We start from the raw sequence: 26,048 nt of genomic DNA, 5'->3' as shown, positions 1-26,048 counted from the left end.
AACGTTCAGGAAGTGCTATTTAACCTTATTAGTCTTCTGCTAGCTACGCTAGCTACAGTCCAATAAAATGACTTAGGCTGATAAAGCGACAGCTAGACCAACCAATAAAGTATTAAGTTTTTTTTTGCGTTCTGACATACCACAGCGTTGAGAGAACTACATCCGGGTTTAGAGGCCGTACGTTTGAGATGTAGCCCAATAGCAGTCGCTATGGTGGGGGAGGCGGGGCCGGACCTACGACGCCGCTGAGCAGTAGCCGTTGCGGCCGAAAAGATGGCGGTCTTGGCTCCTCTAATTGCTCTGGTGTATTCGGTGCCGCGACTTTCACGATGGCTTGCCCAACCTTACTACCTTGTGTCGGTCCTGCTCTCTGCTGCCTTCCTACTCGTGAGGAAACTGCCGCCACTCTGCCACGGTCTGCCCACCCAACGCGAAGACGGTAACCCGTGTGACTTTGACTGGGTGAGCGTCCTGCGTCTTAGTACCCCGCGACCTTGACTGTCCCTGCCCTTGCAGGTGCATCTGGGAACCCTGGGGTTTACCTTTCTGAGGACACCTGAGGTTCTGAGCCTGTAGCGGACTTATACAGACTATAAAGTGCAGAGTCCGAACCATCGTCGAGACTAAACTTTGTGTTTAATATGGGAAAACGGAACCTGTTAGTCGTAGCCCTGTACAACGGCCCAACAGCTTCTGACTGTTGAGTCCAGGTTTCTTTCCATTTCACCATTTAGACTAAGAAACAGCCCTGTCAAAACTTACATACACGTGTATAGCATTTTACAGTGCAGCTCATTATGTAAAGCCTCTTGAGGAGCCAGTAAGGTAGGGAAGGCAAGTAGTAGTATTCCTGTTTCATTGGTGAAGAAATGGATCTTGGTATATTTAGGCGACTTGCCCCAGGTCATACAACTAATGAGTGCCTGGGACTTGAAACTATTCTTCTGGCCACACTACCTGCACATACTGTCAGCCGTTTCTTAATTCAATCAACATTTCTAGAGTGTACACTCTAGGCACTCTGCTTGATCCTGAGGATGCGAAAGTGGATAAAATTTTGGGGCTACTGTAAAGCAATTGTAAAAAATAAGTTGTAAAGAAATCTTTGGGATTTCTTTGAGAAGTGTCCCAAGCTCCTTGCTGTGCTTCCTTGGAATGGGTGGAAGGACTGCTCAGAACATGAACTTAAAGCACTTTGCCCTCTGCCATATAGCATGTAAGGGCCAAGGAAAAGCTCCCCCTTTGCTCTCTGAGGGTTTGTTGAAAAATCAGCCGACAAAGGGCACGTTAATAGGAGAAAGGCACAGAAATTTTATTGTAACTTGCACAGCATGAGGGAATTGAAGGAGAATGACCCAGTGGGGTACAGAGGCTTATATACCCTTCTTCATAGGAATATGGGAGATGGGGAAATGTGGGTGATTTTAAGGTGGATCGTAAATGATTTTTAGAGTGATTCAGTGGCCTGGAGAACATACAGTGGTGTGGGACAATGACTGTCGGGCCTGCAAAGCAGACAGTGGTTTCTGACAAAAATCTGTCCGGGTGTGTCGACAGGCTTCAGTCTTTCTTCCTGTACTATGAGTTAAGTTAATGAAAACTCAGGGAAGAGTCCAGAAGTAATTGTTTTCTTCTTTGACAGGTCTGGACTTTAGGCAGATAAGGTAGTTATCAGAGTAAAGCTGCTTCCAGTATCTGCTGGTATCCAGGGACCTTTAATTTAAAATAATTAGCATACAGGATGCCATATTTTGGGCTGTGAGTCCCTGGTCTCCTTTATTTCCTTTGTCTGAAACTTCCTTAGAAGTTTCCCTATGAAAGCTGAGTTGGTGTCTGTGGAGAGAGAAATCGGGCTAGTAATTGAGCCGCAAAGGATCCCATTAAACCAGTCTCTCATTTTGGGGGATAGGCCAGTTCAGTTAAATTGCTGTGTCTCCTTTCAGAAGATGGCATTGTAGATGAGTTCTCAAAGCTAGGCCTCTATACATGATGTAGGCAAACAGATTTAATAAGAGAGACATTTCTATGGAACAAGGCAAAGCTTAATATCTGGTATAGTGTATAAACTAGTTTCTTTAGAGTCTGGAGGGCAGTCAGTTGGGAAGATTAATAGCAATCTATTTTCCTAGATTGTAGGTTGTGTGTAAAGTTTGTCCAAATATAAGCTGTTATGGTGATTTTTTTTTTTTTTTTTTTTTCAAAGACAAGTTGACTAGCTTTAGCTGGTAAGGCCTTAGGAAAAAGGCAGGGTTTTTAGTTTTTTCGGGTTTTTTTGAGACAAGATCTTGCTGTGTTATGCAAGCTGGAGTGCAGTGGTGTGATCATGGCTCACTGTAGTCTTAACCTCCTGGGCAAAGCCATCCTGCCACCTCAGCCTCCCAGGTAGCTGGAACCAAAGGCATGCACTACACACCTGGCTAATTTTTAAAAATGTTTTTCGAGGTGGGGTCTCTTTATGTTGCCCAGGCTGGTCCTAAGGAGCTGGGATTTACAGGCATGAGCCACTGCACCAAGTCAAAAAAAAGGCTGTTTTAATTTTTAGTGATTCTAAGTCAGAAGAGTGGGTGAAAAATGGGAAACATTAGTCTGGAGGTTAGCAATTTTATGAGTCCAGTTTTCTTTTATTTTCCTTAGACTTTGGAAATTTTTACCCAGTCCAATGATGCAGTTTCGAAGTTATCAGAAACCTGTATTTGTCAGAATTCTTCCCATGCTTTCCAAGAGCCTCCTTGAAAATAAGACACTCGGCCAGGCGTGGTGGCTGACATCTGTAATCCCAGCACTTTGGGAGGCTGAGGCAGGTGGATTTCCTGAGCTCAAGAGTTGGAGACCAGCCTGGCCAACATGGTGTAACCCCGTCTCTACTAAAAATACAGAAAATTAGCTGGGTGTGGTGGCGGGTGCCTGTAATCTCAGCTACTTCGGAGGCTGAGGCAGGAGAATCACTTGAATCCGAGAGGCAGAGGTTGCAGTGAGCCAGGATCGTGCCATTGCACTCAAGCCTGGGCAACAAGAGCAAAATTCTGGCTCAAAATCAATCAATCAATAAAATAAAAAATACATATATATAATATATGCTATATATTAATGTGCTTTTAATACTAATGCTAATTTTAATAAACTTTACAAACAAATCTGTCTAATCTTGATCGGCTTTGACTACACAAGATAAAATTTCCATAAACCTTTTATAACCTCTTAGAATTTGTTTTCATTCTTTCTTTTGTTTCCCCAGCTTTTTGTTGTTGTTATTTAGTTTTTATTTCATAATCATAAACTTAACTCTGGAATCCAGCTAGGCATGGAAGGGAACAAGGAAAACGTGGAACCCAAAGGGAACTGCAGCGAGAGCACAAAGATTCTAGGATACTGCTAGCAAATGGGGTGGAGGGGTGCTCCCCTGAGAGGAGAGCACAGAAGGAATGGTCTGGTGGTTAAGCTAAAACACAAGTCAAACTTACTAGAGTTATCCACAGTCAGCAATGGTGATCTTCTTGCTGGTCTTGCCATTCCTGGACCCAAAGCGCTCCATGGCCTCTACAATATTCATGCCTTCTTTCATCTTGCCAAAGACCACATGCTTGCCATCCAACCACTTAGTCTTGGCAGTGTAGATGAAAGACTGGACCGTTTGTGTTGGATCCAGCATTTTCCATGGACAAGATGCCAGGACCTGTATGCTATGGGATGAAGTTCTCATCTTCAAATTTCTCCCCGTAGATGGACTTGCCACCAGTGCCATTATGGCGTGTGAAGTCACCACCCTGACACATAAACCCTGGAATAATTCTGTGAAAGTAGGAACCCTGATAACCAAATCCTTTTTGTCCAGTGCTCAGAGCACAAAAGTTTTCTGTTGTCCTTGGAACCTTGTCTGCAAACAGCTCGAAGGAGACACGGCCCAGGGGCTCACCATCCACGGTGATGTCGAAGAACATGGTGGGGTTGACCATGGCTGATAGTACAGGGCTCCTAGTGGTGGCGGCAAAGCCTCTTTGCTCAACTTTTTGTATCTATTTAGTTTTATCTATATCATTGTTTTCCTCCATTCATTTATTCTGAAACAACCCCCCCTTTTTGAGATGGAGTCTCGCTCTGTTGCCCAGGCTGGAGTTCAGTGGCGTGATCTTGGCTCACTGCAACGTCCACCTTCTGGGTTCAAGTGATTCTCCTGCCTCAGTCTCCCAAATAGCTGGAATTTCAGGTACCCGCTACCATGCTCAGCTAATTTTTGTGTTTTTAATAAAGACAGTGTTTCGCCATGTTGGCCAGGTTGGTCTCAAACTCGTGACCTCAAGTGATCCACCCACCTTGGCCTCCCAAAGTGATGAGATTACAGGCTTGAGCCACCATGCCTGGCCTGATAATAAAAGATTTAAAACAGCCTGAGCAACATGGCGAGACCCCATCTCTACAAAAAATTAAAAATTAGGCAGGCATTGTAGTGCATGACTGTAGTCCCAGCAACTCAGGAGGCTGAGGAGGAAGGATCCCTTGAGCCCAGGAGGCCTAGGTTACAGTGCGCTGAGATCCCTCTACTTCACTGCAACCTGGGTGAAGAGTAAGACCCTATCTCAAACAAAAAATTTAAAAAAAAAAAAAAAAAAAGGATTTTTTTTTTTTTGTCTTAAGATGGAGTCTCACTCTGTCGCCCAGGCTGGAGTGCAGTGGCATGATCTTGGCTCACTGCAACCACCTCCACCTCCTGGGTTCAAGCGATTTTCCTGCCTCAGCCTCCCGAGAAGGTGGGACTACAGGTGCCTACCACCACGTCTGGCTAAATTTTGTATTTTTAGTAGAGATGGGGTTTCACCATGTTGGCCAGGCTGGTCTCTAACTCCTGACCTCATGATCTGCCTGCCTTGGCCTCCCAAAGTGGTGGGATTACAGGTGTGAGCCACTGCGCCCGGCCACAAAGGATTTTTAAAAAGAGCTTTCTGGTCAGAAGTTGGCTTAACTAAAAGCTGATATTCAGGCTCTAATTTTTTTTTTTGGATACAGAGTCTCGCTCTGTCTCCCAGGCTGGAGTGCAGTGGTGCAATCTCGGCTCACTGCAACCTCCGCCTCCCAGGTTCAAGCGATTCTCCTGCCTCAGCCTCCAGAGTAGCTGGAGCTACAGGCATACGCCACTATGCCCGGCTAATTTTTTGTATTTTTAATAGAGACAGGTTTTCACCATGTTGGCCAGGATGGTCTCCCTCTCCTGACCTCGTGATCCAGCTGCCTCAGCCTCCCAAAGTGCTGGGATAACAGGCGTGAGCCATTGCGCCTGGCCAGTTTTTTTATTTTTTGAAGGTTTTCTGCTTTTTCTCTTTTGGATCTTTTGGATCTCATGCCCTGGAAATTTTTTCAGTTGACTGAAACCCCCTTTAAAAAAGAAAAAAATTATGTTTAGTCCTTGTGTTCACTTCCTTTCTTGTTGGCATGATCTTTGCTGAGAAAAATGTAAAATTTCTTTTTTGTTTGTTTGTTTGTTTTTTGTGACAGGGTCTCATTCTGTTGCCTAGGCTGGAGTATAGTGGTGAGATCTCACCTTACAGCAACCTTGACACCCCCCGGGTTCCACCTCAGCCTTCTGAGTAGCTGGGATTACAGGCACATACCACCGCGCCTGGCTAATTTTTGTATTTTTTGTAGAGATGGGGTTTCACCATGTTGCCCAGGCTGATCTTGAACTCCTGGGCTCAAGTGGTACATTTCCCTCAGCTTCCCAAAGTGCTGGGACTACAGGCATGAACTACTGCACCCTGCCTTGAAAATGTAAAATTTCGGCCGGGCACGGTGGCTCAACCCTGTAATCCCAGCACTTTGGGAGGCCGAGACGGGCGGATCACGAGGTCAGGAGATCGAGACCATCCTGGCTAACACTGTGAAACCCCGTCTCTACTAAAAAAAATACAAAAAACTAGCCGGGCGATGTGGCGGGCGCCTGTAGTCCCAGCTACTTGGGAGGCTGAGGCAGGAGAATGGCGTAAACCCAGGAGGCGGAGCTTGCAGTAAGCTGAGATCCGGCCACTGCACTCCAGCCCCGGTGACAGAGTGAGACTCCGTCTCAAAAAAAAAAAAAAAAGAAAATGTAAAATTTCATTAGCCTTTTTGGGAAGCTTAAAATTGACTTCTCCAAAACTTGTTCTTCCATGTACTTTTACTTCTTTCTTTTGCCACTTTTGATAACCCTTGAAGGGGTCTAGATGGGACTTCTGACAACCCTGAGACCCCTTGAGGAAGACAAAAAAAGGGTGTGGTGGCTTATGCCTATAATCGCAGCACTTTGGGCGGCTGAGGTGGGTGGATTACCTGAGGTCAGAAGTTCAAAACTAGCCTGGCCAACGAGGTGAAACCCCATCTCTACTAAAAATACAAAAAAAAAAAAAAAAAAAAAAAAAGGAAAAAGGTGCCACTGACTCTCTCTTTTGGGGCCTCTTGTTTTCCTCATAGAGCTCCAAAAGTCACTAATGGGTTCATGTCAAGTTTAAAACTCTTCTCTTTTGAATTAAACTCTCTAGTCTTTGGCTTTTGTATAGATACATGTGCCTATATACGTATGTGCGTGTCTATACATGTGTTTATTATATATTGTCTATATGGTACCAATAACGAATGAGTACCCCCAAAAGTCAGGAGTCACAAATGGAAATTTAAAACAATTTTTTTTTTTTTTTTTAAATAGAGTCTTGCTCTATCACCCAGGCTGGAGTCCTTTAGCATGCAACCTCTGCCTCCAGATTCAAGCAATTCTCATACCTCAGCCTCCTGAGTAGCTGGGATCACAGGTGTGCACCATCACACATGGCTAATTTTTGTATTTTAGCGGAGACAGTTTCGCCACGTTGGTCAGGCTGGTCTCGAACTCCTGGCTTCAAGCCATCCGCCCGCTTTGGCCTCCCACAGTGCTGGGATTACAGGCGTGAGCCATCATGCCTGGCCTCAAACTAATTTTTATAAGTGTTTCTTTTTTTTCCCCTGAGTTAAAAGACTTGTATCTGCAGTGGACTAGTACCTTATGAGGAATTGAACCCAAACTGCAGCAGTGAACCATTTTATTGCCAGCCACTAGAGCACAGATCACAGTGCCTTTTTGCAGGCCCTTCAAGGGATCCAAAACAAGCAGTTTGAGTGTACAAAGAATTTTAACTTGTGTTTTGAATCTGATTTCTGTCTTTTAAAAATCTTGCCAAGGGAGTTTCCAAGGCTGTGTTCTTTCTGTATCTTTTTATAGGTTCCAGAAAGATAGCTGTTTAAGATAAGAGCTATCTAAATATTTTTTTTTCAGGCCTATTACAGTGGCTTATGCCTGTAATCCTAACACTTTGGGAGGCCGAGGCTAGTGGATTGCCTGAGCTCAGGAGTTCGAGACCAGCCTGGGCAACATGATGAAACCCTGTCTCTACTAAAATACAAAATATTAGCTGGGTGTGGTGGTGTGTGCCTGCAGTCTCAGCTACCCGGGAGGTTGAGGCAGGAGAATTGCTTGAACTGGGAGGCAGAGGTTGCAGTGAGCCGAGATCCAGCCTGGGTGACAGAGTGAGACTCCATCTCCAGTCAGTCAGTCAGTCAATCAATCAAACAATCGTTTTATTTAAATAAATAAATAAATAAATAAATGTGTGTGTGTGTGTTTTTTTTTTTTTTGAGATGGAGTTTTGCTCTTGTTGCCCAGGCTGGAGTGCAGTGGCTCAGTCTCGGCTCACTGCAACCTCCACCTGCCAGGTTCAAGCGATTCTCCTGTCTCAGCCTCCTGAGTAGCTAGGATTACAGGCATGCGCCACCATGCCTGGCTAATTTTGTATTTTTAGTAGACATGGAGTTTTCCATGTTGATCAGGCTATTCTTGAACTCCCAACCTCAGGTGATCCACCAGCCTTGGCCTCCCAAAGTGCTGGGATTACAGGTGTGAGCCACCATGCCTGGCCTCAAATGTTTTTTAAATAAAGCCAATTAGCGACTTAAGCCAATAAGCTTTTTTCATGGTAAGTCTCAGAGGTAACTTTCTAGGTTCAGAATACCAGATGATATAACCCTCACATTCCCCCAAAACATTCACTTTCAAAGATAGGCTAAGATAGCGAAAGACTCTTGTTGTCATAGACAGTTAAGGATGGTGTTTATGTGTGTGGTTCCTGTAGTATCCCACCAATATGTGGGGGGCTGCCAATCATAGACCCATTAATAGACACCAGGGAGGCCCTCCTTGGATTGGACTCGCCCAGGACTAACCAGGCAATAAGAGTTGAGACTTCTTCCTTCTCAGTGAAGTAATTTCATTTATTTTTTAAATTAAATTTTAAAAATTGAGGGGGCAGACAGGGTCTCGCTGTCTTACCCACGCTACAGTGCAGTGGCATGATCACAGCTCACTACAGCCTCAACCTGCTGCGCTTAAGCCATCTTCACGCCTCAGCCTGTCAAGCAGATGGGACTACAGGCACGTGCCAACATACATGCCAGCTAATTTTTAAAAATCATTTGTGGAGAGGAGGTCTCACTTTGTTGCCTAGACTGGTCTCGAACTCCTGAGCTGAAGTGATCCTCCCAAAGTGCTAGGATTACGGGTGTGAGCTACTGCGCCCAGCTTCAGTGAAGGAATTTTTTAAAAAGGAAAAGAAAGGCTGGGCGCAGTGGCTCAAGCCTGTAATCCCGGCACTTTGGGAGGCCGAGACAGGCGGATCACGAGTTCAGGAGATCGAGACCATCCTGGCTAACACAGTGAAACCCCGTCTCTACTAAAAAATACCAAAAAAAAAAAAAAAAAAAAACTAGCTGGGCGAGGTGGTGGGCGCCTGTAGTCCCAGCTACTCCTGAGGCTGAGGCAGGAGAATGGTGTAAACCCAGGAGACGGAGCTTGCATTGAGCTGAGATCCGGCTACTGCCTGGGCGACAGAGCGAGATTCTGTCTCAAAAAAAAAGGAAAAGAAAAAGATAAAAAAGTTGAGACAATAAAATCAGGCATGAGCACCCGGCCCTCTTTCTTTTTGAAAAGGCCTTGAAAGATGGCTCTCTCCTTCACCTTTTGTTGTGTCCTGTAACTTTTACTAATTATCTAAAGTAAGGGAGAAAAATTGTTTTTGAAAACAGGCAAATAAAGTATCTTTTGAACATGGCTTTTATTCTGCATGCCTGTTAACATCTGTATCTTTATATATGTCATATAGAAGTGATATTTCACTACCAAACTACATGAAAGAGCTCTAATCAAGTAATTTAAAAAATGTAAGTGCTTATCAGATTGGTAAAAGCTAGCTCAGATGCCTTTTAATTTACATAACCTTGGTAAAACTCTCCAGTAATTTAAAAATCTTAAAGTCATGTTTAAACCCTCAAGTTTTTTTTCCCCACTGGAAATCTGGGTTACTAGAAGTTAAGACAGTAGAAACATAAAATACGCTTTTATTAAAATTTTATCAGCCGGGCGCAGTGGCTCAAGCCTGTAATCCCAGCACTTTGGGAGGCTGAGGTGGGCGGATCGCCTGAGGTCAGGAGTTTGGGACCAGCCTGGTCAACATGGCAAAACCCCGTCTGTACAAAAATACAAAATTAGCCGGGTGTGGTGGTGTGCACCTGTAATCCCAGCTACTTGGGAGGCTGAGGCAGGAGAATCCCTTGAACCGGGAAGGCGGAGGTTGCAGTGAGCCGAGATTGCGCCAATGCACTCCACCCTGGAGGATAGAGCAAGACTCCGTCTCAAAAAAAAAAAAAAAGAAAAAAGGCCGGGCGCGGTGGCTCAAACCTGTAATCCCAGCACTTTGGGAGGCCGAGACGGGCGGATCACGAGATCAGGAGGTCACGAGGTCAGGAGATCGAGACCATCCTGGCTAACCCGTTGAAACTCCGTCGCTACTAAAAAATACAAAAAAACAAACAAACAAACAAAAAAAAAAACTAGCGGGGCGTGGTGGCGGGCGCCTGTAGTTCCAGCTACTCTGGAGGCTGAGGCAGGAGAATGGCGTAAACCCGGGAGGCGGAGCTTGCAGTGACCTGAGATCCGGCCACTGCACTCCAGCTTGGGGGACAGAGCGAGACTGTCTCCAAAAAAAAAAAAAAAAAAATATATATATATATACAAGATGTCAGGCCGGTTGCGGTGGCTCAAGCCTGTAATCGCAGCACTTTGGGACGCCGAGACGGGTGGATCACGAGGTCAGGAGATCGAGACCATCCTGGCTAACATGGTGAAACCCCGTCTCTACTAAAAAATACAAAAAACTAGCCGGGCGAGGTGGTGGGTGCCTGTAGTCCCAGCTACTGGGGAGGCTGAAGCAGGAGAATGGCGTAAACCCGGGAGGTGGAGCTTGCAGTGAGCTGAGATCCGGCCACTGCACTCCAGCCCGGGCGACAGAGCGAGACTCCGTCTCAAAAAAAAATAAATAAATAAACACAAGATGTCAATTCTCAAAAAAATGTAAGTTTCTTTTTTGTTAAGAAACTAAGTGGCTTGGGCTGGGTGCAGTGGCTCACGCCTGTAATCCCAGCACTTTGGGAGGCTGGGGCAGGTGGATCACCTGAGGTCAGGAGTTGGAGACCAGCCTGACCAACATGATGAAATCCCATCTCTACTAAAAATACAAAAAAAATTAGCTGGGTATGGTGGCGTGCGCCTGTAATCCCAGCTACTCGGGAGGCTGAGACAGGAGAATCACTTGAACCCGGGAGGCAGAGGTTGCAGTGAGCCGGGATTGTGCCATTGCACTCCAGCCTGGGCAACAAGGGCGAAACTCCATCACACACACACAAAAAGAAACTAAGTGGCTCATGCCTGTAATCCCAGCACTTTGGGAGGCTGAGGCAGGCGGATCACTAGGTCAGGAGTTCAAGACCAGCCTGGCCAACCTGGTGAAACCCCATCTCTACTAAAAAAATACAAAAATTAGCCGGGCATGGTGCCGTGTGCCTGTAATTCCAGCTACTCTGGAGGCTGAGACAGGAGAATTGATTGAACCCGGGAGGTGGAGGTTGCAGTGAGCTGTGATCATGCCACTGCACCCCAGCCTGGGCGACAGAGCAAGACTCTGCCTTAAAAAAAATAAAAATAAAAATAAGCTAGGAGTTGCTTTATAATGAAGAAAAATATACAGATAAAACTAAATGGATTAAAAAAAAAAAAAGTGAAACAAAACAAGCCAGGGTAACAGGTTACCAAGAAAATAGTCGATATAGGGGAAGGGCAAAACCAAGTAACTATTTAAAACCAAAGGGTGTAATGTAAAGGAATTGTTCCATCTTGTAGATTAGTATCATTCAGCTTCTTTTTTTAAAAAAAAAACTTTATTATAGTGAATTGTAAAAATAACCACTTTAAGGACAAAATTCTTAATTTTAAATGCTACAGAATTTAAGAGCTTGTTTGGATTAATGCAGGACCCACAGCTCATTACTGAACAGTCACTGAGTATACATGATCCAAACGCACAGGAGGTTTATTCCTGAAAAAAGCAATCAGCTCGTGGGCCAGATAATGCCATTATAAGGTCTGTTTGCCCTGAGAAGGGAATTGCCCAACTCTCCCTTTGAAATACCAAGTGAAGTACCCGAGATGAAGCAGTTAGTATGTTTCATATACAAGCCATGTTGGACTAGCTTTATGCTAACTGGGATATCCTCCCACCAACTATGTCTGTTACCCAGGTCATGGTAAATTTGTAGGTTAAGAGGGCCTGTTTTACATGGGTGCCCGTCCCACAGAATCATGGGTCTGTTTAAGAAGCCTTATCAAATATCTTATCCTTCATAGGTCTTATAGATGCAACCCCCTGCTGAGAACCCAAGCCCTTTGCACCAGAAAAGGTAAAATGGTTTGGGGATTTAAAAAAAAAAAAAGCTTCCTGGGACCAAAACATAAAAACATTCAGGTTAATAGAACTGTAAAATGTAAGATGTTTAAACAAGCTTTATGTAAGGTAGTTGTAATTCCTTTTACCTCAATGTCTTATGAAAATGGGTACTATAAGGTTGGGCACGGTGGCTCACACCTGTAATCCCAGCACTTTGGGAGGCCAAGGCGGGTGGATCACAAGGTCAGGAGCCTGGCCAAGATGGTGAAACCCTGTCTCTACTAAAAATAAAAAAATTAGCCAGGCGTGGTGGCAGGCACCTGTAATCCCAGTTACTTGGGAGGCTGAGGCAGGAGAATCACTTAAACCTGGGTGGCAGAGGTTGCAGTGAGCTGAGATCGCACTACTGCACTCCAACCTGGGCAATAGAGTGAGACTCTGTCTCAAAAAAAAAATGGGTACTATATCTAATTGGGGGATGTTTTCCCTTTCTAGTACTATAAAACTGAAGACGTAAATCAGATCATGTAAATCCTCCATTGCATAGTCTTTTGTGTGGAGCATTTATTGAGGCTGATAGCAAAAACTAAGTACTTTTCAATTTTTTTTTTTTTTGACGCTGTCTCAAAAAAAAAAAAAAAAAAGGAGGGTCCGGAAGAATCTTTTTCTTTTAAGTTATTTGGGTAAAGTATGTACTTGTAAGCAAATTTACCTTGCCCAAGGTCTCCAAACTTAGAACTATAATTTTATAACAGTATAGTTGTCTGCATAAGTTCAATAATAGTTAAAAAATAATTGTTTTAAGGGAAAAGTGTGATACTTAATACTAGATTTCAGCCCTGTTTTGTTTTGTTGTTTTTTGGGATGGATTCTCAGACACTCTTTTTGCCCAGGCTGGAGTGCAATGGCACAGTCTCAGCTCACTGCAACCTCTGCCTCCCAGGTTCAAGCAATTCTCCTGCCTCTGCCTACCAAATAGCTGGGATTACAGGCGCCCTCTACCACGCCTGGCTGATTTTTGGATTTTTAGTAGAGACTGGTTTCACCATGTTGGCCAGGCTGGTCTCGAACTCCTGACCTCAGGTGATCCGCCCACTCCTGCCTCCCAAAGTGCCGGGATTACAGGCGTGAGCCACCGTGTCCAGCCTCAGCCCTAACTTTTTAAGTGCAGATTAAGCCATTATTTATCTCTCCTTGTTTTACTTTGAAGGAAACCAAAATCGTGGTATTCTGAAAAGTAGAAACATGAATCTCCCTTATTTGGTATCCCATTGACCCTGGATCTGTTTCACTGCTAATGCTCTGCTGCTAAAACTATACAAGCTGCCTCCCTCTAGGCCCAAGGACTATCTTGGAAGAGGTGGGCGCATAAGGTTATAAGGGATGGTTTTGAGGGATAAAATTAGGTCAAGATTGGCTGGTTGAGATGGCTCATGCCTGTAATCCCAGCACTTTGGGAGACCGAGGCGGGTGGATCACTTGCGGTCAGGAGTTTGAGACCAGCCTGGCTGACAGAATGAAACCCTGTCTCTACTAAAATTACAAAAAATTAGCCGGGTGTGGTGGCACATGCCTGTAATCCCAGCTACTTGGGAGGCTGAGGCAGGAGAATCACTTGAACCCAGGAGGTGGAGGTTGCAGTGAACGGAGATTGTGCCATTGCACTCCAAGCTGGTTGACAGAGCGAGGCTCTGTCTCAAAGAAAAAAAAAAAAGGTCAAGATTAAACCCTCCAAATCACGAAGGGGGTACTAAAAATGCCCAAACAGCTGGTAAAACAAAATTGGTTGCCTTCTAAACTATTATGTGTCACTTTTGCATCCAACCTAACCATAAAAATTTTCTGCTTACTATAAAATTAAGGAAAAATATTTACTGACATGATAAAATACTGTGGACAAAGCCTGCTGGGTATAATACTCTGAATTATAAGTTGTGAAGATAAATGTATCTACAGATACAGATATGTATATATACATATTTTTAATTATTTTTCAGAATGATGCTTATGTTTTGTATAGCTAATTGCTATAAGTCTGTAACAGAAACCAAGCTTACAGTAGCTCAACACATAAAAGTTAAACATAAGTCAGTCTGCTGGGTGTGGTGGCTCACTCCTGTAATCCTAGCACTTTGGTAGGCCGAGGTGGGTGGATTGCCTGAGCTCAGGAGTTTGAGACCAGCCTGGGCAACATGGTGAAACCCCATCTCTACAAAAAAACAAAAAATTAGCCAGGCGTGGTGGTGTGAGCCTGTAGTCCCAGCTACTCGGGAGGCTGAGGTAGGAGAATTGCTTGAAGCCAGGAGGTGGAGGTTGCAGTGAGCTGAGATCACGCCACTGCACTTCAGCCTGGGCGACAGAGCCAGACTCCGTTTCCATAAAAAATAAAATAAAAAAAAAAGAAGTCAGTCTTGTAACTTTGTTTTTTGGGTTTATTGTCGGCTTTTTTTTAAAAACTTAAAATTATTTTAAGAAAATAAAAAATTTTAGGCCGGGCGCGGTGGCTCAAGCCTGTAATTCCAGCACTTTGGGAGGCCGAGACGGGCGGATCACGAGGTCAGGAGATCGAGACCACCCTGGCTAATACGGTGAAACCCCGTCTCTACTAAAGAATACAAAAAAAAAAAAAAAAACTAGCTGGGCGACGAGGCGGGCGCCTGTAGTCCCAGCTACTTGGGAGGCGGAGGCAGGAGAATGGCGTAAACCCGGGAGGCGGAGCTTGCAGTGAGCTGAGATCCAGCCACCTCACTCCAGCCTGGGCGACAGAGCCAGACTCCGTCTCAAAAAAAAAAAAATAAATAAATAAATAAAAAATTTTAAATAATAATTTTAAAATAATTTAATAAAAAATTTAAAAAATTTTTTAACTTAAAAAAATAAAAGTCAGTCTTGTAACTTTGTTTTTTGGGTTTATTGTCGGCTTTTTTTTTTTAACTTAAAAATAATAATTTTAAGAAGTAATGAATGCCTGTCCACATCCATTCCTATATGGCCTAAGACAATTAATTGACTGTAAGTCTTTTGACTCTCAAGGCCCTCAGCCATAGGGAGTCCTGCCGAGGAAAAAAGACTGTAGAATTATATGACTTCTGTGACAAAACCTTTTCTTCCAAATACCAGTATATGGTGCAATACAAAAGTTGTGGGAAAAATAGGTTTGTCTACTTTTAATAAGTCTGTAACAATTTAAAAACCAAGGACCAGGCATTTCTCCCATTTAATTTATATTCTCCCTCAGAATGCTATACCTGTGGAGATAAATTGGCCGGAAGCGAGAATAAATGTATTACATTCTAATTTAATGTTGGTATCACAATTTTCAAGTAAGATTTATCACAGGGTGCAAATAACCCTTAATAAGGAGTATAAACAAATTGTAAGTCTATTCAAAGAATATGATGAGGCATGCAGGATTTTTCCTGGCTGATTGGGTTGTTGACTGCCCTCAGATTCTACCTATAACCCTGAACGCCCAAATCTTCACTGTCTTTATGATATTTGTTATTAGCATTAGATATTTCTTGTAAATATTATGCCAGATACAGCAAAAGGGAAATGCACAGTTAAAGACCCAGATCATAATAGCTCAGCAAATAGATCTGATCTGGGATTTTTTTAGACTAAGCCTGACCCCATTTCATCCCTTAAACAACTGGTTATTACATCAGGTCATACCATGTCCTCCCTCCATTATCCAAATCGCTAATATTTAAAACTATGACCATCAAATCAAAAGGACTCTAGAAACAAGCCTTCCTAGTCCTGTGGGACCCTGTCAGATGGCCAAATCAAACAACTCTAGGAATGAGGTTTCCTAGTGCGTTGGGACCTGCTGGTGTTCGTTGGCCTACACATATATTCTATGGAATGCTTTTTGGCCAAGAGGAGGGACTGAGGACTAAGCTGTGATTTTTTTTTTTTTTTTTTTTTTTTTTTTTATCTTGCCCAAATTCCTTTCTAAAGGGTCTGGGGAGTCATGCCCTACAAACCATAAATTCTCATCAGACAGGTTTTATTTAACCCTGGATATCTATTGTGACTTACTTTCCAATCTGACTCTGGCATAACAAGGAAGACTAAAAATGTTTTACCCCAAAATCTCTTTCCTTCCCATACCTTAAAATTGCCCTGCAAAGTCTCTTCTGGGAAAAATCCACATTGTATAGAGAATCCCTTCTCCCCTTTGTTTTCCTTCCTTCTTTCCTTTCCAGATCCAGGAGATAATCACCTAAGAGCTGGGCACCCTTTTAAGCCCAGTAAGAGACAATTTACAACCTGCTGTCTAAGAAGTCTGCTGAGAGCTTCCTCTGCACAATAAAACTTGGCCTCCACAGTCCTTTATCATAACCTGAACATTCCTTTCTGTGAATCCCATCTTTAGACGACTCAACCAATTGTCTGCCAGAAAATGTTTAAATTTACCAGTAGCCTGGAAGCCCCCGCTTTGAGTTGTCCTGCCCTTCTGAACGAAACCAGTGTATTTCTTAAATGTATTTGATTGATGTCTCATGCCTCCCTAAAATATTAAACCAAGCTGTACCCTGACCACCTTGGGCACATGTTCTCAGGACCTCCTGAGGGCTGTGTCATGGGGCGTGGTCACTCATATTTGGCTCAGAATAAATCTCTTAAAATATTTTACAGAGTTTTTTTTTGTTTGTTTTTTTGTTTTTGAGACGGTGTCTTGCTCTGTTGCCCAGGCTGGAGTGCAGTGGCATGATCTCACTGCAACCTCTGCCTCCCGGGTTCAGCCATTCTTCTACTTCAGCCTCCCGAGTAGCTGGGAGGACAGGCACCCGCCACCACGCCCAGCTAATTTTTTGTATTTTTAGTAGAGACGGGGTTTCACTGTGAGTTTGACTCTTTTTGGCAACAATAATATGGTGCCCAACGTGGGTCTCAGAGAAGACTCAGAACCCCGAAGGAGTTGCCCGAAACCGGAGGTAAGGTACCAGCAGGAGCCCGTTGAAGCCCCACTGAGTTCGAGCTTCTCCTCGGGTGGAACTGTTAAGTTGTCCTGAGCCCTGGACCTCCCCCTTCAAGGGCTGATGGTCCTTGATTTATTCTGAGCTGGTTTTCTCCTAGGAACTTGTTGTTTAAGGATCCTAATTGTAGTTTGGATATGCATTCTGAAGGGAATTCTCTATTGCTTTTTCTCCTAAAATTTATCTTGATTCGGTTCTTCTGTGTGCATTTGTGTGCGGAACTGAACTGTTGTTTTCATAGAGACTGAGTTTTCCAGCTCTGAAGAGAAAGGGCATTTGCTCTTCCCAGCCGAAAGGTACCCTTGGATGACTGGGGGCCTCATGGGAGTGTCCAGGGGGTTGACTCCCAAGACATACAGTGGCCCTGCACTTGGGAAATCCCCCAAAAACAATTTTAAAAATGGTTTATCCAGGAAATGCATGTAAGGGCTGATCACCCAGCATTTTGAGCCCTCTTGGAGGTTACAGACCTCTGGAGAGAGACAGATAAGAGGGCAGAAACGACTCAGTGGTGACACTGTGGAGTCCTGCCCACAAGCAGCATGCATCAATCCACCACACAAGAACTCGAGGCTACAGCTCAGCTCCTCTTTCTAAGGAAAAAAAAAAGGGCAGGGAACAAATCTAAGAATAAGGAGAAAATGAGGAGATGTCCCCTTTTTGGGCCCTCCGTAGGTTTCTTGGCATCTCTACTTGCCAGAGTTGATATAAAATGGAAGTAATATGGTCTTTGTGCACATTTGCATTAAAGAAAAAGAGTCCTAAGGTCGAACTGAAAACGAGTCCTAGGTTCTGGTTTTTTTTCTGCCCGCTTTAAATCGGCTGTTACTTTTCAACTTAAAAACCACTGTTCTCTGTTTTTTTGCAAGTCGGTGAAGTTGTATTTGTCTTATGGCGAAAGTACTGAATTAATAGCTATGGGAAGTGTGTAAGTGTGTGTGTGTGTATTTAAAGGCCTTTAAAATAGACATATAATTTTACATTCAATTGGCAATTGAAACCCTTTTAATCTCCCTCTAGCACACTAGACTTTCTCTTCTTACCTTATGATGTAAATTTTGCTGATGTTCACCTGAGTTGCCTTTAATATGCAAATTTAAGGCCATTTAGCTGACAGCTGCCTAGTGTAAGATTTTTAAAAATGGAAAAAAAAGGAGGTCGTTATGAGTCAATGCCGTGTGCTTCTATCGGCATACCTAATAAGTCTGTATATTTATGTGTGTGTATACAATATTTTCACTACTGAAAATATATAAAGAGCTCTAATTAATTGGCTTAAAAATACATAAAAGCAGGTAGGGCGCAGTGGCTCATGCCTGTAATCCCAGCACTTTTGGGAAGCCGAGACAGGTTGGATCACAAGGTCAAGAGTTCGAGAACAGCCTGGCCAACATGGTGAAACCCCGTCTCTACTAAAAATACAAAAATTAGCCGGGCCTGTTGGCGTGCACCTGTAGTCCCAGCTACTAAGACTGAGGCAGGAGAATCGTTTGAACCCAGGAGATGGAGGTTGTGGTAAGCCACACACATATATATATATATATGCATGCAGCGGGTATGATGCCTCACATAATCCCAGTACTTTGGGAGGCCGAGGCCAGTGGATCACCTGTCAGGAGTTCCAGACCAGCCTGGCCAACATGGTGAAACCCCATCTCTACTAAAAGTACAAAAATTAGTCGGGCATGGTGGTGGGCGCCTATAATCCTAGGTACTTGGGAGGCTGAGGCAGGAGAATCGCTTGAACCCGGGAGGTGGAGGTTGCCGTGAGCTGAGATCACCCCATTGCACTCCAGGCTGGGCAACAAGAGTGAAACTGCGTCTCAAAAACAACAACAACAAAGCCCAGGCATGGTAGCTCATGCCTGTAATCCCAGCACTTTGGGAGGCCGAGGCAGGCAGATCATCTGAGGTCAGGAGTTCGAGATCAGCCTGGCCAACATGGTGAAACCCCATCTCTACTAAAAATATAAAAATTAGCTAGGCATTGGTGGTGGGCGCCTGTAATCCCAACTACTTGGGAGGCTGATGCAGGAGAATCGCTTGAACCCATAAGGCGGAGGTTGCAGTGAGCCGAGATCGCACCATTGCACTCCAGCCTGGGCAACAAGAGTGAAACTGCGTCTCAGGTTGGGCACAGTTACAGCTCACACCTGTAATCCCAGCACTTTGGGAGGCCGAGGCGGGCGGACCACTAGGGTCAGGAGATCGAGACCATCCTGGCTAACACGGTGAAACCCCGTCTCTACTAAAAAATATAAAACATTAGCCGTGTGTGGTGGCAGGTGCCTGTAGTTCCAGCTACTCAGGAGGCTGAGGCAGGAGAATTGAACCCGGGAGGCGGAGCTTGCAGTGAGCCAAAGACTGAGCCACTGCACTTCAGCCTAGGTGACAGAGCGAGACTCCATCTCAAAAACAAGCAAGCAAACAAAAAAACCAGAGTGAAACTCCGTCTCAAAACAAACAGAAACCAAGAATCTTGTAGAGTGAATTTTTACCCTCAAATAAAATAACTGGGTTGCTAGAGAAAGATTTAGGGTAAAACAGCCTAACCACTGTGAATGGTCTATGTAAGTCATAATAAGGTTAGTAAGAAGGAATTTTTAAAGGGGTTGTATAATTCAGTTGGCTATGATTAAAGGAAAACATACCTTTCTAGAGATTAGTCTTTTTGGCCGGGCGCGGTGGCTCAAGCCTGTAATCCCATCTCTACTAAAAAAAATACAAAAAACTAGCCGGGTGAGGTGGCTGGCGCCTGTAGTCCCAGCTACTCGGAGGCTGAGGCAGGAGAATGGCGTAAACCCGGGAGGCGGAGCTTGCAGTGAGCTGAGATCCGACCACTGCACTCCAGCCCGGGCGACAGAGCGAGACTCCGTCTCAAAAAAAAAAAAAAAAAAAAAAAGAGATTAGTCTTTATTTATAAAAATGCACTAACGGCCGGGCGCGGTGGCTCAAGCCTGTAATCCCAGCACTTTGGGAGGCCGAGACGGGCGGATCACGAGGTCAGGAGATCGAGACCATCCTGGTTAACACGGTGAAACCCCGTCTCTACTAAAAAATACAAAAAACTAGCCGGGCGAGGTGGTGGCGCCTGTAGTCCCAGCTACTCGGGAGGCTGAGGCAGGAGAATGGCGGGAACCCGGGAGGCGGAGCTTGCAGTGAGCTGAGATCCGGCCACTGCACTCCAGCCTGGGTGACAGAGCAAGACTCCATCTAAAAAAAAAAAAAAAAAAAAAAAAAAAAAAAAAAAAAAAAATGCACTAACATAAAACTTAAATTAGCTAAAACAAGATTTTATTGCAAATATTATTTTTAGTTCAAGAACTTTTTAAATGTTTAAATTCTGCACTGTGTTTTCTTTAACATTCTTCAAATTGATACCTTAAAAGTGCTACTCTTTCTCTTTTTTTTTTGAGACGAAGTTTCGCTCTGTCTCTCAGGCTGGAGTGCAGTGGTACAATTTCCACTCACTGCAACCTCCGCTTACTGCAACATCTGCCTCCCGGGTTCAAGCGATTCTCCTGCCTCAGCCTCTCGAGTAGCTGGGATTACAGGCGCCTGCCACCACACCCAGCTGACTTTTTGTGTGTTTTTAGTAGAGACGGGTTTCACCCTGGAGGCCAGGCTGGTCTCGAATTCCTGACCTCAGGTGATCCACCCGCCGCAGCCTCCCAAAGTGCTGGGATTACAGGCGTAAGCCACCGCACCCAGCTGATAGTGAGGAATTTACAGATGAAACGATGTAGCTGGAATTTGCTTTAAGTTTCTCTAAGAAAAAAAAATGGGTAGTATATATGAATTGGAAATCACAGTGGCAAAATATTGGTTACTGTTGGAGCTGGGTAATAGGGGTTCATTCAATTATCCTCTCTTCTGTATGCTTCAAATTATCCACAATAAAAAGTTTTAAAACAATTAAATAGACCAACCAAGGACTCTGCATTATAGAGTCATCCTAGAACCCAAGGCTCATTTTGTCTTCAACCTGTGGCCTTGGGTCATCCCAGCATCATCTAGCCAGCAAATGAAGAAAAGCTGGAATGCAAGGGCACACCCTTTGTTAACTGCCTTGAACCCAGAAGTGGTAAATCACTTTTATTCACATTCCATTCTCGAGTACTAGTCAAACAGTTCTACCTGGATGCAAAGAAGCAGGGAGAGAGTCTAGTTGCAGTATGGGGAAGAAAAGAAATGAAGTTTGCAGTAGCAATAACTAGTCCCTCCATAGACCATTGTCTGTCCTTTGAGAATTTATTTTGGGGCCGGGCGCGGTGGCTCAAGCCTGTAATCCCAGCACTTTGGGAGGCCGAGACGGGTGGATCACAAGGTCAGGAGATCGAGACCATCCTGGCTAACACTGTGAAACCCCGTCTCTACTAAAAAAAAAAAAAAAAATACAAAAAACTAGCTGGGCGAGGTGGCAGGCGCCTGTAGTCCCAGCTACTCGGGAGGCTGAGACAGGAGAATGGCGTAAACCCGGGAGGCGGAGCTTGCAGTGAGCTGAGATCCGGCCACTGCACTCCAGCCTGGGCCATAGAGCGAGACTCCATCTCAAAAAAAAAAAAAAAAAAAAAAAAAAGAATTTATGTTGGTCCTACCTTTGGTCTCCTGGTTAACTACAACTCTCTTTTAAAATTCATCTTTCAGCCGGGAGCAGTGGCTCACGCCTATAATCCCAGCACTTTGGGAGGTAGAGGCAGGTGGATCACTTGAGGCTAGGAGTTTGAGACTAGCCTGGCCAACATGGTGAAACCCTATCTCTACCAAAAATACAAAAGTTCACTGGGCATGGTGGCAGGTGCCTGTAATCCCAGCTACTCAGGAGGCTGAGGCAGGAGAATCGCTTGAATCCGGGAGGCAAAGGTTGCAGTGAGCCGAGGTTGTGCCATTGCACTCCAGCCTGGGCGACAGGGCAAGACTCCTCCGTCTCAAAAAAAAAAAAGAAAATTAAATTAAATTAAAATAAAATTAACCTTTCCACAACTTTCATTCCTAATTCTAACCCACCTAGTTTCATTCATGAAACTCTTTCCTGGCAGGGCAGGGTGGCTCATGGCTGTAATCCCAGCACTTTGGGAGGCCGAGGTGGGCAGATCACAAGGTCAAGAGATCAAGACCATCCTGGCCAACATGGTAAAACCCCGTCTCTACTAAAAATACAAAAATTAGCTGGGCATGGTGGCGCACACCTGTAGTCCCAGCTACTTGGGAGGCTGAAGCAGGAGAATCACTTAAACCTGGGAGGTGGAGGCCGCAGTAAGCTGAGATTGCACCACTGCACTCTAGCCTGGGCAACAGAGCAAGACTCCATCTCAAAAAAAAAAAACAAAATCTTTCCTAATTTCTGTCTTGGGTATAATATTTACTAAAGTCTGTCATACTCCCTCACCCCTATTTTCCTTTTTTTTGAGACGAAGTTTCACTCTTTGTTGCCCAGGCTGGAGTGTAGTGGCACGATATCGGCTCACTGCAACCTCTGCGATTCTCCTGCCTCAGCCTCCCAAGTAGCTGGGATTACAGGCACATGCCACCGTGCCTGGCTACTTTTTTTGTATTTTTTAGTAGAGATGGAGTTTTGCCATTTTGACTAATCTCGGGTGATCCACCCACCTTGGCCTCCCAAAGTGCTGAGATTACAGGCTTGAGCCACCGCGCCCGGCCAGAAGAGCTTTATTTCTCATAAACGTTTGCAGCTTGCAGGCTATCCTGTCAGGCAGAGAAGCAGAGCCTCCGCTCAGAAGCCAAAAACAGACACTTGGGAGTGCGGGGTAAAAGGAAACAGGAATTTATGCTAAGCAAGGTGGTCAAATACACATATTTAATAATCTATTGGCAGAGTCATGAATATTTATGAAAGGAGAAACATGTGCATGTTCAGTTGAGCTTCATGTCTGTCCATAAGACCCATGTTCAAAAGTGGTAAGTAATGTTAGTGTGATCTGAGGTGGAGTTTTCAGCCCTCTCAAGTCAAAAGGTGAAGCAGAGGACACAGAAACTGCATTCTCCTTAGCCTGGCCAGATCCACTGCATGGTCACTGGTCTTTTACCAGGAAGCAATGCTGGTTAGTTGTTTTGTCCTGACTGCAAAAGGGAGGGGCAGTGTCAGGCAGTTGGTTGATGTCAGGTGGAGCAAGTCTTTTCAAAGGGCTGGTTTCTGTTTAACTTTCTGTTTAAGAAAGCCTAGTGGTGGTAAGTGAAGGAGGGGGTATAAAGAGGTGTCTGACCTCACACCCTGTCACGGCCAAGAACTCAGTTTTCAAGGTTTTTCTGGGGTCCCCTTAGCCAAGAGGGAGTCTGTTTAGTCACTTCAAGGCTTAGAATTTTATTACTTCTCAGTGTCTTTGTCATGTTTATTATGTCTCACTTGCTCATTTGGTGGTTACATTCTAGAACAGGGTTATCCAATCTTTTGGCTTCCCTGGGCCACACTGGAAGAAAAAAAAAAAAAAAAATATATATATATATATATATATATATATAACATCTCATAATGTTTTAAGGAAGTTTATGAATTTGTGTTGGACCCCATTCGAAGCCATTCTGGGCTGCATGTGAGCCACAGGTTGGACCATAAGGTTGTTCTAGAAGGTGAGAAAACTGTAAGACAAGAGTATTGAAAAGGGCTTTTGAGAGCTCTGAAAGCCCCTTTCAGCTCTCAAATTATATCAAAAGTACGTGGATTATCACCATGAATATTGGGTGGGGAGGAATGATTAAGTAAAATTAAACATATGGGCGCTGGGTTCGGTGGACACACCTGTAATCGCAGCACTTTAGGAGACCGAAGCAGGTGGATCATCTGAGCTCAGGAGTTCCATACCAGCCTGGGCAACATGAGGAAACCTGGTCTCTACAAAAAATAGCCAGGTGCAGTAGTGTGCACCTGTAGTCCCAGCTACTTGGGAGGCCGAGTGAGGAGAAACATGAGCCCAGGTGGCGGAGATTTCAGTGAGCCAAGATTGCACCATTGCATTCCAGCCTGGGCGACAGAGCAAGACTGTCTCAAAAATAAAAAATTAAACACATGGAATAGCTAGATATTATATTAATGGGCTATTATCAAGAAAACTTACATGGAAAAGTTTTATTCTACAGGGGTCACACTGAGTTGATCTTAATAATCTTACGATTTTTTTTTTTTTTTTTTTTTTTTTTTGAGACGGAGTCTTGCTCTGTCGCCCAGGCTGGACTGCAGTGGCCGGATCTCAGCTCACTGCAAGCTCCGCCTCCCGGGTTTTTTACGCCATTCTCCTGCCTCAGCCTCCCGAGTAGCTGGGACTACAGGCGGCCGCCACCTCACCCGGCTAGTTTTTTTGTATTTTTTAGTAGAGACGGGGTTTCACCATGTTAGCCAGGATGGTCTCGATCTGACCTTATGATCGGCCTGTCTCGGCCTCCCAAAGTGCTGGGATTACAGGATTGAGCCACCGCGCCCGGCCTAATCTTACGATTTTATACCATATCATGCTTTATACAACTCTTTTTAATCTATTATTTAATTCCCCAGTAGCATTTTGAAATCGATACTGTTCAGTTGAGGAAGCCAAAGCTAAGGAATTAAGTGCTTTGTTGAAAAGCACCAGCAGGCTGGGCGCCGTGGCTTACGCCTGTAATCCCAGCACTTTGGGAGGCCAAGGCAGGTGGATCACCTGAGGTCAGGAGTTTGAGACCAGCCTGGCCAATATGGTGAAACCCACTCTCTACTAAAAATACAAAAAATTAGCCGAGTGTGGTGGCAGGCACCTGTAATCCCGACTACTTGTGAGGCTGAGATAGGAGAAACACTTTAACCTGGGAGGCAGAGGTTGCAGTGAGCCAAGATTGCACCATTGTACTCCAGCCTGGGCAACAAGAGTGAAACTCCATCTCAAAAAGAAAAAAGGAAAGCACCAGCAAGTTTGTGGCAGGAGTAGAACCTGAATCCAGGTCTTCTGACTGATGTTTATCCCAGTACACCTTACCTAATTGCAGTTCGTTCGTTCTTGTTACCATTCCCAGTTTGGATCACTATTGGTTTTTATTACATATTTAGTTCCCTTTCCCACCTAAATTAGCTCTAGTCACTGCATTCCTGTTATAATACTTTGATTCTGTTCCAGAGAGAAGTGGAGATCCTGATGTTTCTCAGTGCCATTGTGATGATGAAGAACCGCAGATCCAGTAAGTTTAGCCCACTTCTCAGTCATAAGGTTAGATCTAATGCCCTTTGGAGGTCCTTTCCTTCGTGTTAAGAGAGTGGCAATCATTTGGTAAATTTGTCCTACATTTAATTCCAAAGCTGAATTTGAACTTGGACCTATTCCTCCCCGTCTCCTATATCAAAGTGCCCCATGAAGAGGGACAAAGAATGGCATATAGGAGTGCACAGCCCAGCCTGACCCTGTGACATCTCTGTGTTTCAGTCACTGTGGAGCAACATATAGGCAATATTTTCATGTTTAGTAAAGTGGCCAACGCAATTCTTTTCTTCCGCTTGGATATTCGCATGGGCCTGCTTTACATCACACTCTGCATAGGTAAGGAGACTACCTTGTTTTTTTTTTTTTTTTTTTTTGTAAGACTGTGTTGATAGCCGGGCGCGGTGGCTCAAGCCTGTAATCCCAGCACTTTGGGAGGCCGAGACGGGCGGATCATGAGGTCAGGAGATCGAGACCATCCTGGCCAACATGGTGAAACCCCGTCTCTACTAAAAAATACAAAAAACTAGCCGGGCGAAGTGGCGGGCACCTGTAGTCCCAGCTACTCAGGAGGCTGAGGCAGGAGAATGGTGTAAACCCGGGAGGCGGAGCTTGCAGTGAGCTGAGATCAGGCCACTGTACTCCAGCCCGGGTGACAGAGCGAGACTGTCTCAAAAAAAAAAAAAAAAAAGACTGTGTTGATAGACTTGATTGTGGAAACCACAGTCCCAACAGTTGCAATCCCAAACATGTTTCTCCATACCCTTCTTCCATATCTCGTACCTAATTAATTATATATGTAGCTCAGATGATAACAGTTTACAGAGACTGTATTTGTAGAGGTAGGGAATGTGTTGGTCATCTACATACATCCACAAGTGTGTATGTATTCTTTGGGGGCTGAAATCCTTGGGTTGGTTTGGAAGTAAATTCCCTGTGTAAGGCTTTTTATGTTTCCTCTGACATCTTCTTTCTGTGTTTAGTGTTCCTGATGACGTGCAAACCCCCCCTATATATGGGCCCTGAGTATATCAAGTACTTCAATGATAAAACCATTGATGTGAGTGCTCTTCCCCTTTTCTGTTTCTTGGGTCCCTTGTGGGTGATTTTGTAGTTGT

At 44.4% G+C, this 26,048-nt stretch overlaps 1 protein-coding gene across 4 annotated transcripts in view; it reads left to right on the top strand.

Annotated features, from left to right (window-relative positions):
• The first annotated feature begins 177 nt into the window (after positions 1-177).
• The window catches only part of TMX2 (thioredoxin related transmembrane protein 2), a 28,386-nt gene continuing 2,515 nt past the window's right edge, over positions 178-26,048 (top strand). For 2 of the 4 annotated variants that reach the window (XM_010382803.1, XM_030917835.1), the window contains exons 1-4: positions 178-462; positions 24,853-24,913; positions 25,156-25,269; positions 25,914-25,990. In XM_010382803.1, the coding sequence (XP_010381105.1) occupies positions 274-462; positions 24,853-24,913; positions 25,156-25,269; positions 25,914-25,990 (441 nt within the window). In that variant the 5' untranslated portion in view covers positions 178-273. Of the gene's footprint in view, positions 463-11,728; positions 11,782-24,852; positions 24,914-25,155; positions 25,270-25,913; positions 25,991-26,048 lie in introns of all 4 variants that reach the window. The other 2 variants (XM_030917834.1, XM_010382802.2) reach the window with 2 other exon arrangements.

This window comes from Rhinopithecus roxellana, chromosome 15, assembly GCF_007565055.1.
Source record: "Rhinopithecus roxellana isolate Shanxi Qingling chromosome 15, ASM756505v1, whole genome shotgun sequence".
NCBI classification, from domain to species: domain Eukaryota; kingdom Metazoa; phylum Chordata; class Mammalia; order Primates; family Cercopithecidae; genus Rhinopithecus; species Rhinopithecus roxellana.
This window is presented reverse-complemented; position numbering and strand designations above follow the sequence as displayed.